The 14536-nt window shown below is 36.5% G+C and overlaps 1 protein-coding gene across 2 annotated transcripts; it reads right to left on the bottom strand.

Moving 5' to 3' along the window:
• Nucleotides 1-4668: 4668 nt before the first annotated feature.
• aldh8a1 (aldehyde dehydrogenase 8 family, member A1) lies at nt 4669-14060 on the bottom strand. Of its 2 annotated transcripts, XM_030127769.1 has the most exons (8): nt 13743-14060; nt 12080-12270; nt 9691-9838; nt 7588-7743; nt 7350-7499; nt 6255-6511; nt 5908-6069; nt 4669-5413 (listed from the first exon to the last, which is right to left on the bottom strand). In XM_030127769.1, exons 2-8 carry the CDS (start codon nt 12224-12226, stop codon nt 4961-4963), a joined length of 1473 nt encoding a protein of 490 aa, XP_029983629.1. In that variant the 5' UTR covers nt 12227-12270; nt 13743-14060; the 3' UTR covers nt 4669-4960. The 2 variants fall into 2 exon arrangements, with proteins under 2 accessions (XP_029983629.1, XP_029983628.1); XM_030127768.1 differs by lacking the exon at nt 13743-14060 and having other exon boundaries at nt 12080-13077.
• Nucleotides 14061-14536: the final 476 nt, after the last annotated feature.

The raw sequence follows: 14536 nt of genomic DNA, 5'->3' as shown, positions 1-14536 counted from the left end.
GAGGATAAAGCAGGCTCAGAAAATATTTGAATGAATGAATAAAATTAGAATCCAATGGGGTATATGCTTCTATAATACTACTACTACTTCAGTGTGCACATGATTTTTGTACTTAACCCATAAAGACCCAGAGCTACTTTTGTAGCAGTTCCCAAATGACCTTTCATAAATGATTCATCATTTATTGTAATATGATCTTCTTTATTTTGCATTTTTTCAGTGAAAATCAGGTATTTTCCTAGATTTAATTTACAGCTCTGTGACCCATTTTTGGCCCCCACCCTGAGTTCAGGAAACACAATCATAATCTAAGTGTTGACAATAAACCAAAACAATGAAACCGAAGCAGCCAAAGGGAATTCAACCATCAATCATTATTAATTTCATTATTTTCCAGCACTTTTCGAGATAAACATATAAGAATGCAGATTTATGATCATGTCAGATGAACTGTCTTTTAGTCACTTTATAACCTTTAAGTAACCCATAAAGACCCAGTGTGACTTTTGTGAATTTTTCTCTCTATTTAACCTTTTCCTGAATTATCACCATTTATGGTATTTTGCATTTTGGGAATTTTCAGTGAAAATTAAATATTTTCTTATATTTAATTTACTGATCATGTAGATGTTCATAAAAGTTTAGACTACAGTTGATGGATATTATATCAAAAACATAGAAAACTGAAGAAAAATGTACTTTTTCAGCAAAGATATCATTAACTGAATAAAAAAACAAGTGTCTCCATCCACTGTCATTGATCCAACTCCATGGGTTTTACTGGTGAATCAATGTTGTAGAAGATGACGGTGTTTCCACAGTAACCACGGAGCCTCTGAACGTTCAAATGGGTCATATCTGATGACCATGAAAATATGACAAACTGCATTTAACACCAGTTATTTACATGCATTGATAGGACTGGTAGCTCAAAAGTTATTAAACATTTTATATCAGTAGATGGTTTTGGTCGCTAGTGGCTGTTTGGGTCTTTATGGATAAAAGTGTGTTATTTTCACTGTACTAGCAAAAATAATTGGTGAATGTAAGTCATGATTGTATTACTGAAACTATTTTTTTTCTTACTGTTGCTGAACTAAGTGTGAAATGTCTATATAACTAGAAATATAGGTAATAATGCAGCCAAAATGTGTGAGAAGTAAATTGCAAAATATAATTTACTTGCATTTGTAATGATTTTCAAGTGCAGTGGAATAATAGTGTATTTTTTAAAAAACAATAATTAAAGCATGTTATCCAGCGGTGATGTAACCCAAGGACTACAAGTCTCTCATTAGAGCTGATGCTGGGTTTGGTGTGTTTTTAGTTCTTGTTTTTTTTTTTTTTTAAATTTAGTGGAAGACAAAGAGGACAAAGAAAAAAGTCGGCCTCCAAATGAAGCCATTGTGGAATTATTTTCAAGCTGTAACACAACTGAAGGCTGTTAGGGTTGGGTACAAAAGGCTCCCTGTTGCACCAGCTAACAAAAACACTTAGTCTGGTATTGGAGGAAAAACATCTGATTTTGACTAAATCGGGTCATTCTAAATCTGAAATGAAAAAAAAAAAACAACCTTGCACAGTAAAACAACAGTAATCACCATCATGATCTGTTTGAAGTGACCTTGGTACCTGGTTTCATTTCAGATAAATCTGGATAGAAACGTTCAGCGAATTTCAGGGTGTTAATTAAAAGTTTTTAAATATTTTACTTTATCCATGTTGAGTTGAATGTATACTACTAGCTAAATTACTATAGTACTGTATCATATGTGTTTTATGTAAAAAAGCCACATTTTGCTACAGTATTGTATAAATATAGTCATATATATATTTGTTTTACCTCTGTAATGCAATGGACTATATCAAATAGAATAAAATAAAAATAGCTGATGAAGCAAAAAAACAAATTATGCTGTACAATCATTTAGATTTTAACAGATTAGATCAGTATTCAACATGTATTGGGTTTCATGTCACCAATAATTTGTAATGTCTTTTTCATTTATGACATTTAGTGGTGTAAAGATCACATTTGAAGATGTACTTAAGTAAAAGTAGCAATACCACAGTAATGCATGTAAGTAAAAGTCCTGAAAATGTTATTTAAGTAACATTACAGTAAGAATGAGTAAAGTACAATGAAAGCTACCAATAACAAAAATATCCATTAGACCAGACCTGGGCATTGTAAGGCCCGGGGGCCACATGCGGCCCAACAGCTGACCCTAACTGGCCCACATGAGGTCATTGGCAAATAAAAGTCAATGCAAATATATATCATTATAATAGACACAACCAAAAAAAAAAAAAATAGACACAACCAATACAACGCCACTGCTTTTATTTTGAAGGATCTGCTAATTTACAGTTTTTTCACACATACTTTCTGTACTTGCATAAAGCTTATGCACTGACTGGTTTGTTGGCCAGTTTCAGCCCATGAAGATGTCAGCTAACGCCATAAAAAGAAAGACTGATTCCAAATAACAAGACATGGACTTGTAAGTATTTCTTTACTGAAGTCAGAGGTAAAGAAAAAGAAAAGGAACTGTGATATGCAAACAAACAAAGCTGGATGCATTTATAGTTTTTCATGAAAAGTTAATGTGAAGCTGGTTTTGCACATTTTCGAAAGTCTTTTTGTGAATATTCATTAAATAGTTGTATTCTGTGCTCCACACTTTCATTTTATTATTGTATTGCTGTATTTACTGTTTTTGTATTATAGTAAAGTATATATATATATATAGAAAGTAAATATTAAGGAATATTAAAGACAGCTGATCTGGCCCTTAACAACTGTCAAAGTTTCTCATGTGGCCCCATAGGAAACTTAATTACCCACCCCTGCATTAGACAGAATGGCGTATTTCAGGGTGTTAATTAAAAGTTTTTTAATATTGTATTTCATCCATGTTGGGCTGACTGGGACTAAATTACTAAAGTACTGTATATTTTAAGTGTTTTATGTAAAAAAGCCACATTTTGCTACAGTACTGTATAAATATAGCATTATATTTTTTTTTACCTCTGTAATGCAATGGCCTATATCAAGTAGAATAAAATAAAAACAGCTGATGAAGCAAAAAAAAAAAATTAGGCTCAATATAAAGTGAGTAAAAGTACTATATGTTGCACCACTGATTAGACTTCTTTAAAGCATTCGTCTTCATTAAATTTTCTCTCCGTCTCCAAGCAAATTGTTCAATTACTGTACACCACATGGAAAGTAGGGCATCCAGCCTTCTTAAAAAAAAGAGCTCTATGAAAAATATTTCCTTCTGACTGTGAAAAGGTCTGCCAGGCTTAAAAGACAGAAAAAATACCAGCCTTGAGTATTACACCGTGACACTGGGCTTCATTCTCCAAATGAAATCCAGATCTGAGTGCAGTTTCTTGTAACAGGTATCCATTTCACAGGTAGAGCTAGTGCATTCCACTGACATCTGTGACATAAATCACACTTCAAGGTAACACACTGAACTACATGTGACGTTTATATAATGTGCTTTTATTTGGGACAATGCAGATAGATGTTATAAAACAGCTCAAACCATTCCACAGAAGTCACAATGATTTGTTTTTGTGAAACTCAAATACTTTGTTCTGTGGTTCAGGTAGCCTCGGGACCATTCAGCTCTCCTCATGTTTCATTTCAGAAGAGTCTCTGTCACCTTGTCAGCACTACTCAGTTACTTATTGGACTGTTATGCAAAATATAAGCTTATTGGATAGTACAGTATGTACTGCTCCTCAGGTTAAAAAGTAAGTGGCATAGACCGAATTTCAGTGTGTACTTACTATACTTCCGTGTGCACATGATTATTGTACGAAAAGTGTGGTATTTTCACTGTATTAACAATAACTACTGGTGAGTAAAAGTCATGATTGTATTACTGCAACTATTTTTTTCTTACTGTTGCTGAACTAAGACGTGAAATGTCTATATAACTATAAATATAGGCAATAAAGCAGCCAAAATGTGTGAGAAATAAAATTAGCAAAATAGAATTTTTGTAATGACTTTCAAGCGCATTGGGATAATAGTGTATTTTAAAAAAATAATTAAGGCATGTAAGCCAGACATGATGTGAAGAAGAAGAAGAAGAGGAAAAAGACAAAGAAGAGGAAGAAGAGGAAGAAGATGACAAAGATGACGAAGAAGATGAAGACAAAGAAGATGAAGATGAAAAAGAAGATGAAGAAGAAGGAGGAGAAGAAAAGGAAGATGAAGATGAGGAAGGAGAAGACAAAGACGGAGAAGAAGAAGAAGAGGAAGGAGAAGATGAAGATGAAGAAGGGGAAGGGGAAGGGGAAGGAGAAGATGAAGACGAAGGAGAAGACAAAGAAGAAGAAAAAGACAAAGAAGGAAAAGACAAAGAAGAAGATGAAGAAGAAGAAGAAGAAGAAGAAGAAGAAGAAGAAGAAGAAGAAGAAGAAGAAGAAGAAGACTATTACCAGCACAGTTCAATAGTTCATTCTAAGGTTAAAAAAAACTATCTATTCAATAATTGCTATTTTCAGCTGATTATACACAACTGAAAACATAACTATGAATATTACATTCCATTACTGTAATCAGCTCCTCCTACACACCGGACAGTTAACTGTATTATAGCGTATCTTTAGTATAATTTATGATTTGCGTGCCCTCTTAGTCTTCTGAAAACAGAACAGTCCAAGTGTGTACTGATAATAAGAATATTAATTATGCATAGATTAGTTCTGCTTCAGTGATTTTTTTTTTTTTTTTTTACTTGTGTCCAGAGGAACTTTCTCTGACTCTGGTATTCTACAAATGTGACTCCAGTTATTGAAGAGGATGGAGAATGAAATGGGTTATGGATTTGTTGTGAGATACCTTGATTAACTTTGAAACGTTCTCCATATGTGTTTGCTTCTAAAAGTTGCTCCTTCAGTTCAGATTTGCGTTACAGTGGCTGCCATCGTCCTTTCCTCAGTGTTTGATGGTGATACTCTTCACTTCTGTGAAGAAGTGGTAGGAATCCTTCCCCCCCTCCCTCCCTACACCTGAGTTCTTCATCCCTCCGAACGGCAGGTTCAGATCCCTCACCAGCCAACAGTTGGTCCACACCAGACCCGCTTGGAGCCGCTTGGCCACTCGGTGCACTTTCCCCACATCTCGTGACCACACGGTGGCCGCCAGACCATAACGCACACCGTTGCCCTTGGAAACAGCTTCGTCTTCAGTGTCAAAGGGGCTGATACAGGTGACGGGGCCAAAGATCTCCTCTTGCATAACTCGGGAGCTGTCAGAGATGCCTGAGATGACGGTGGCGGGCATAAAGTAGCCGTTAGCGTTGGCTGCAGGGAGGTGCAGCTGGTCCACGCCCTCGCCACAGTGGACGATACCACCCTCTGATTTGGCTAATTCCACAAAACTTTGAACCTATGGATGAAAACAAATGTCCATTAATACTGGAAACTGCTTTTTTCCAGATAAATATTTCTTCTTTTCCAGAGTTTAAAACAGGGGCGTCAAACTCACTTTAGTTCAGGGGTCACATTCAGCCCAGTTAAACCTCGAGTATAATCTAATAATTTAGAAATAATGACAACTTCAAATTTTACTATTTGTTTTAGTGCAAAAAACAACCTGAAAATAAGTGCTATTTTAACAGTGTTATGCCGCAGTTTATCATTTACACATGTACATTACAACTTACAGATCACAGTGGATCTACAAATACACAAAACATTTAGTATCTGGAATCTGGAACTGAACAATATAGGATTTAAAATTATAATTAAACCACTTTTGTCAATTGTCAGTGTCTTGCACTTTCCAAATTCATCCTGTGGGCCAGATTGAACCCTTCAGAGGACCGGTTTTGGCTCACGGGCCGTATGTTTGACACCCCTGGTTAGTTCCACTGTCAGAACCTTCTGTAGGTGTTCTTTGCTGATCAGGGCCCCGTTGTTGCTGCTGGGGTCCGAGGGTACGCCTGTCTTCCACTTCCTGGCTGCAGCTACAAACCTTTCCAGAAACGTGGAGTAAATGCTCCTCTCTACATAAATTCTACTGGTGCACAAGCAGATCTCACCCTAAATACAAATACAGAGCAGAAAAGTAAGCACTGATTGTTCACCAAGTTGCTTTTTCATGCATGTACTGTGGGTGATGAGCTCCCTCATGTGGACAAACTTTTTCACTGCATCCTCAAAAAAACATCTGAAATCATGCAACTGTTGCATGACGTCTACACACATAATGATACTAATGTCAGCACCTGGTTGGAGAAGCTGGAGCGAACTGTAGTTTCGATGCACTGGTCTAGGTCTGCATCAGCAAAAATGATGGCAGGGTTTTTCCCTCCAAGCTCCAGAGAGAGCTTCTTACAGTAGGGGGCGCTCCGCTCTGTGATTCTCTGGGCAGTGGCTGTGGAACCGGTGAAGGAAATCAGTGGGACCTCAGGGTGGCCGACGAGGGCGTGGCCTGCCTTTGGACCAGTACCGAATACCATGTTCACAACTCCTGGAGGAACGCCTACACAGACGGACAGACAGACAGACAGACACACACACAGAAAGACATGTCTATGTATGACTTTTTTACAGCGATTTTTCTCATTTTCAATAAATGTAGTTTAAATTAGAAATAACAGCTTTAACTTTCACCACTGAATGTTACAGATATGCCATGCAAGTTTACTTTATCACTTCATCTTATAATTATGAGTCAATATCTTCTAGTTTTAAGAAAAATTACATCTAGTTATCAATCAGAATTACTTGACATCGAAGCGACTGAAAAGGAAATTTTGTTTTTTTTCTTTAAAACCTAAAATAGAAGTTCTGAAATCCAGTAGAGTTGTGTCTTATTTGATCCTCTATGGATCTGGAATGGAGGAGTTATTTTAACTCCTAAAATAAAATAAATGTTCCCAAGGATGTATCAAACATTATTACTTTACTGCTCTGCTTTTTGTTTTGTTTTATTTAATTATTGTTTTTACCATATGACCCAATACACTCCTCCAAATCAACACTCAGTTAATTGGACAGATAAGACGCCTGATTTTACTGCATTGTAGTGTTTCTTCAATATTGTATTAATATTTTCACAAAAAACCATATGCAAAATACATATTTAATTTTCTTCAAATGACTGATGAACTTAATTTTTCTCATAACTAAAAGTCAAAATCTCAATCTAGCAATTATCAAACCTTTTCTTCTACTTATGGAATAACTAGCTAAACTGTTCAGTTACATATTTATTTCCTTATTTGTATGAAAACAATGTGCATTGTGAGAGAATACATGTAATTTATTCAATATATAATTTATGGCCTAATATTGCATTATGGGTATTGCAGTCCTACCAGCCTGCCCCATCAGTTTGCATATCATCCAGGCAGTCACAGAGGTCATCTCGCTGGGTTTGGCGACCACGGTGTTGCCAGTAGCGATCGCAGGGGCAATCTTCCACGTCAGGAGGTACAGGGGTAGATTCCAGGGGCTGATGAGACCAGCTGCACACACCCAGCAAAATGAGAAACCACATACAGCACAGGTATAGTGTCTATAGTTTTATTTACCCCACACACAGAGGCGTCTTACCCACTCCCACAGGGCAGCGGATGGTGTAGTTGAGGCAGCCCATGTGATCCATCTGGCTGCAGTCTGTGGTGTGGTGGAGCACCGACGACGCAAAGAAGCGGAAGTTGTACGCAGACCTGGGGATGTCCACAGTCCGTGCAAATGTCACAGTTTTACCTGTAATATTCCATCATATATAGTGTGTTAATAGTGTATAGGGTATTAATACCATATATAGTGTGTTAATATTGTATATAGTGTATTAATACTGTATATAGTGTGTTAATATTGTATATAGTGTGTTAATACTGTATATAATGTGTTAATACTGTATATAGCGTGCTATTACACAATGTATAGCTCTGGAAAAAAACATAAGAGACCACTGCAAAATTGTTACTTTCTCTGATTTGACCATTTATAGGCATGTGTTTGAGTAAAATGAACATTTTTGTTTTATTCTCTAAACTACCGACAATATCTCTCCCAAGTTCCATACAAAAATAGTGTTATTTGGAGCATGTATTTGCAGAACACAACACATGGTCAAAATAACAAAAAGATGCAGGTGTTTTCAGACTTCAGTTAATGCAAAGAAAACCAGTTCATATTCATTTCTAAACAACACAATACTAATGTTGGAACTTGGGAAAAGTTCAGACATCAGTATTTGGTGGAATAACCCTGATTTTCAATGACAGCTTTCATGTGTCTTGGCTCTCCTCCATTGTTGTTGGATGACTTTATGCAGCTCCTGGCAGAGAAATTAAACAAGCTCAGTAATGTTCGATGACTTGTGACCATCCATCTTCTTCCAGAAGTTTTCAAAGTGGGTTCAGGTCTGGAGACTGGGTTGGCCATGACAGGGTCTTCATCTGGTGGTCTGTCTTCCACACCTTTAGTGACCTAGCTGAGGCCAGGAGCATTGTCCTGATAGAAAAACCAGTCCTCAGAGTTTGGGAACGCTGTCAGAGCAGAAGTCCAGTAGTTTTCAATAGTTACTTTTGGATTCCAATTACTTTTGCAGTACTAATAGCACTGTTTTTGCCTATTGTAAGGAGACAGTGATGGCCACAGTAGTGGTATTTATACTTCTCCTTCTTAAATAAGACATGGATCAGGGTTTATTCAGTAGAATAAGGTGTGTTTGTGTTGGAATTCAACAGACACAGGAATGGAATGGCTGTCATACATGCACACATGCTGATTTCACAGGAAATTGCAGTGGTCTCTAAATTTTTTCCAGAGCTGTATATAATAGTTAGTAAATTATATGATTATGGAAAAGGTATTATGATATATAATGTAATATATAATATGGAAGAAATGCAGAGCTTTAAGAATGCTGCTGTGAAATAGACAGTTTATTTTGATTGTACTGATGTTTCACTGTTCTCTTTTATCTCTTTATGGATTTATCTTGTCTCTTAGCTGTCTTAACTGTCTCTTTTTAATTAATGTGCTGTAATATATTGTCTTTTTTTATGGTGCATATTGTCATCAGGCCAGGGACAACAGCAGGATACTAGCCATGTTGGCTAAAGCTGCCCCTTTTTATTGTTATTGATACAGTTAATTAATTGGGATTGTCCATGATATAATAAAGTAATAAACAAACAATATGTGAAATACTGCTATAAAACAGACAGTTTATTTTTGATATGTAGAACATTTTTGCGTTTTGTGCAGGCTTAGTCAGAATTTATTTTGATATGTGTAAGATTTGGTAAGTTACTTTGGGGAGGTGACATGGGACTTTATGATCAGTAGAAAAAGAAGGGGTAAGGGGGCGGGAGTATATTGTTGAACTTCATCCCACTCCTTTTCGAATACGTTTTTTTCTTTTTTATGTTTTTCCTTGTTTTTTTTTGTTTTAAATGTTGATACTCGAACCAAAAATAGACAAACAAAGCTGAACAGCAGAAAACCAGGAATCTATCAAATATTCATTAGGTTGAAAAACTGATTGAACATTTAGAAAAATTCTGAATCCCATTTCTGGTTGGATGTTGTTTCCTTCAATCTTTACTCACAATGTGCTGTATCTTTAAATGTGTAATACACAGACTACCAGTGCATATTGCGCATTGATGGGTTGACACAACACATTAAAGAGTTCAGCACCTTGGTCTCTGGATTCAGCTTGGGCGAGCTCCTCCAGATTGGCATCAATCAGGTCAGCCAGTTTGTTGAGGACCTTCGCCCGCTGCTCTGCGCTTCGGGCCGACCATTCAGGAAAGGCTTCTTTAGCTGCTGCCACTGCTGCCTCCACCTGCAGACACAACACACACTGACATTAGTACATTACTACTAGATGTACTGCAGGACTGTAGAATGATGCTTGATGATTCAGTGTGTTAGACTGGATGTGAGAAGATCAGAATCTTATATTATAAAAGGGAAGTGGACTCTGTGTTTGTTTGTGTGTGTTTGTGTGTGTGTCTCGGGCATCACACAAAATCTGTAAAGGGCTGACTGCTGCAATTTGGCAAATTTATGTATTTTTGGTCAAGAAAGAGACTAGTGAAAACAGCAAGTTGATAGGACCAATATTTTGGGAGCTATTAGTAATTATGGAATACGATAGCCTTACAATCACGTTGCTAGGCCCATGACAATTGACGGCAAGCACTGTACCGTGCTGTATGACGAATAGCGAAGTTAAAAACTGGAACGACACATTTACTAACTTCAGTCCCTACATATTGGTATCAATATATTAATTGTTGTTTAAATTTTAAAGAATGACCTACCAAACAATTTTTATGTCAGAACTTATAAAATACAGACTAACATCTTTTCCCAAAAGTCAGCTCTCCTCAGCATAAAAACTAACACGCTAGTAGAATAGAATAGAATAGAACAGAACAGAATAGAATAGAATATTCTGCAAAAGTGCAAAAACCTACAGGATAAAATATTAAATATACATACACTACTAAAGTACTACTAAAACTACTGAAATACACAAAAGTTAACTCTGTACTACAGATGAGAAATATGTACAGCAAATAAGGTTATATATATGTATATGTTATATATAAGGTTATATATATGTATATGATATATAGAGGTAATATAGGATCTATACAGGTAAGATTAGAGGAACAAGGTGCAGAATGAATGGGTGTTATAAGATGGGGAGGGGGGTGACTAAAGCAAGTACAGTCATGTCCGTTGGTATTTGGACAGCGGTACACATGTTGTAATTTCTCCTCTGTTACCTCATCAAACTGGATTATTTGATGTGACGCAACCTAGGTATGACTGGAGTGCGGATTTTCAGCCTTAAATCAGTGGGTTTAACAAAAATATTGCATAAACCGTTTAGGAATTACAACCATTTTAAACCTCTGAAGTAACTGGACAAACTAAGACCATTATAAATTTGAGGATTGTTTTCAATTTTTGATGAAAATCCTCTGCAGTCAGTGAATCCATGGACGTCACGAAATGCTGAGGTTACTCCAGGTAAATGCTGTTCCAGACCTTTACTACAACCACCTTCAGTTACTGCTTGTATTTGGGCTTGATGTTTTCTCCCTTCAGTTTAAGATGAAAAATTTGTAGGTACAATAAAATTTTTAGGCAGAATTTAATGCATAACCCAACTCCAAACAAAGTTGGGATGCTTGTCAAATATACATAAAAATAGAATGGAACGATGTGCGAATGTCATTTTCCTCACAATAGAAAACAGAGAATCAAGTGTTTAAACTGAGAAAATGTACAATTTTAAGAAAAATATATAAAAAAATGTTTTAAATTTACATTTCAGACGGTGACTATTTTGGAGCTGGGGTTGTACCTCTGTCATTTTGTCATGTCATTTAATGAAGGGCTCCACCCACCCTGTATATATTGTCCTTTATTTTTTTTTTTTTTACCTTGCTAGATTTATTACCTGTTGTTATTGTGTTGTTTACTGGCCTATACTGATAAAAACTGTTTTATTCTTATATATGTGCAGAATGACAAAAAACCCCTTTGAATCCTCAAATCAATCAAGTTATAATGAAAAATATTGAACAAAAGTCTGACAGTAATCAGTATAGAGGATTGTCGTGCCTGGGTTTCAGTGATGTTTTAGGAGGTTTTAACCAGGTTATACTTTAACATGGATCCTTTGTATTTTATTGACGTATGTCTAATGATCGACCTTTGGCAGGAGCAAAGGTGGCATGAATGCATCTGTAACTGCTTCACATGCTCTTCATGTGCTGTATGATCAACCAGGAAGCATAGATGTAACCTGCAATCATTTGTAATGTCTAAAATAAAAAGAACTCAAGTAAGCACTAAATCATCAATAAGTGCTCATCCTCTCTTACCATGAAAGGAGCTAAATGCATCTATAACTAAGATCTTATTTGCAGCAGAGGAAACTAACCAGCTTTGTTCTTTATGTATTTGGATTCAACCTTAATATAAAACTAATGTTACTGCAGTCAAACATGCACGAGAGTACAGGAAAAAAGTCTGTAGAAGTGTCCTCTGACTGAACATGTCCCACCTCCTCCTCTCCACTGTCCGGTACTTTGCAGTAGACCTCTCCAGTGGACGGGTTGTAGGAGTCGATGTAGCTCCGACATGGGACAAACTGACCTCCAATGTAGTTCTCCAGCACCAGGTGTGACCGCTGCTCCAGTGTCTGAGCCATGGCTTACAAGTAATGCCTCCAAATCAGCACAAAAGACTGGAAAACTAAAAGTAAAGCGGTGCAGATAATGTATTAGTCACGAGAGATGTTGAACAAGTCCTAACCCTTCCACCGAGAGACAGTTTGTCACGTTTCACAATAAAACCACACTGGTCCACTGTGCAAATATAGTTGTGTGCAATTGCAGGCTAATCATTGTCCCAGGACACACAAGTGTTCACTGTTGGAGACCACTACTAGATGCTTAGATTCACTTATCATAAAGTGATAAAGTACACATTAAAAATAACCAATGTGTGCTTTTCTGTCATCTATATTTAATGATAGATGACAGAAAACCAATGAATGAATGAATAAATGAATGATAGCACACAGTGTGAATTTGGATTCCAGTGTAAATATTAACAATTGCATCATAAACACTAAGCATTGCTTCATTTGCTTAACCTGAGAAGCAAAGCGTTGTGTAAATGATAGTGTCTGAATGTCTTTAGATTTATAGTGAGGGCCCCTCAATGTGGGGTCTTTGAAATTAACAGTACATCACCACCTTGTGGCATTTGTGTGAACTGTTCAGCGAACACATCCAATACTTCCATCCAATAATCCAAAGTATGTTCTTTGAGTATGTGTAAATAGAAAAGAGCTACATAAATCTAATCCATTATTATCATTATTATTCCTATTATTACGTCTTAGTCTGGGTCACACTGTTGCTCTTTGACAATGTTTTCCTTGTGTCTGCTTTATGAAATTCTAACCAATGCCAGCTGTGTCCTTTCTATGTTCCAAAAATGTGCATGTTTTTGATTTTTGTCATGTCTATTTAGGCAGAACTAATAGTGTAACACACTGGTGTTAAACATATGGCCCACTGACCAAAAGCAGCCCACTAAAGGGTCTGATTTGGCCTGTGGGATGAATTTGTGAAATGTAAAAATTACACTGAGATATTAACAGTCAAGGGTCTCAAAGTCCTTTTAGTTCAGAGGCCACATATAGACCAATTCAATGAGCCTTAAGTGAGCCGGACCAGTGAAATAATAGTATGATTACCTATAAATAATTACAACTTATCTTTGTTTTAATGTAAAAAAAAAAAAAAAGGTAAAATTACATGAAAAACTATCCTTTCACAGTGTGAGTAATCTGAACAAATATGAACCTGAAATGTCTTGAAAGAAATAAGTCAACGTAATGTTAATTTTTTCACTCTAAAACTTAGAGAGAAGTTTAGAGTTGACAATATTTATAAATTATTATGCTGTTATTTTACTGGTCCTGCCCACTAGAGATCAGATTAGGTTCCCCAAAACTAAAATGAGTTTGAAACCCCAATCCTAATGGAAAAGACAATAGTAAATAAAACTAAACTACAAACTGCTGTCCAAGAAAATCAAACAAAGTCAAACAGAAATGGCAAAAATACAGGTAAGAGTCACTGAAAAACTGAAGGAAACCAGATGGTCTGTTCTTTTTCATAATCCCTTTCTGACTTTCAGTGTCGGTTTCACACCTTTTGTGTTGAATGTTTCTATTCCTCTCTCTTGACTGTTTACGTGTAATGGAAAAGGAGAACTGCTGAGCAATCAGGGTTCCCCCAATTATGCATGAACGCAGAGTGACTTCCGAGTCCACAGACAGAAACAAGAAAAAACATAATGTGCTGCACACTTTAACCCCCCTCGGCCAATTATAGTGCAAGATTCTGTTGAATGCTACTGACCTGTAATTTAAATTAGATCGTCTTTGTGTAAAACTTATTACATACATATTTATATTTGAAAGTACTCAGATATTATAACTGCACAAGGCCATTGGACCTTGAAAAAGTAGGTCAAGGTCAACTATTTTCAATAAGCTTCTGCTCCATGCCAAGATGCATCCACAGTATAAATTTGGTGCAGATATGTCAACACATTCTTCAGATAATGCGATTATGGAGTTGAATGAACAGACAGACGACAAACCAATTACAATCAGCCGAGGGGTAAAAATGGGCAGAGGATTGTCAGTTTGGTGGCAAATGTGCAAATGATTGAAATGGTTAAAAACAATGTTCCTCAAAGTCAGACATGTGGAGGTTTGGATATTTTACCCTCTATGGTGCAGAGCATGCATATATAAATAAACTCAAGGAATCTATCCCATGTATTTCAGTGTATAAAGGGTAAGGCCACATGTCTAACCTGAACCCTATGACCTCCAATACCTCAGATGTAGCAAACCTTTATCGAGCTCTACAGTATGGAGTTACATGCACAAATATCTGGACTAAAGGCAAAAAGCAACACATCCAGAAGCTGGAAG

This window comes from Sphaeramia orbicularis, chromosome 24 (genome assembly GCF_902148855.1).
Source record: "Sphaeramia orbicularis chromosome 24, fSphaOr1.1, whole genome shotgun sequence".
NCBI classification, from domain to species: domain Eukaryota; kingdom Metazoa; phylum Chordata; class Actinopteri; order Kurtiformes; family Apogonidae; genus Sphaeramia; species Sphaeramia orbicularis.
Note: the sequence above shows the minus strand (reverse complement) of the source record. Positions and strands in the feature narration are given on the sequence as shown.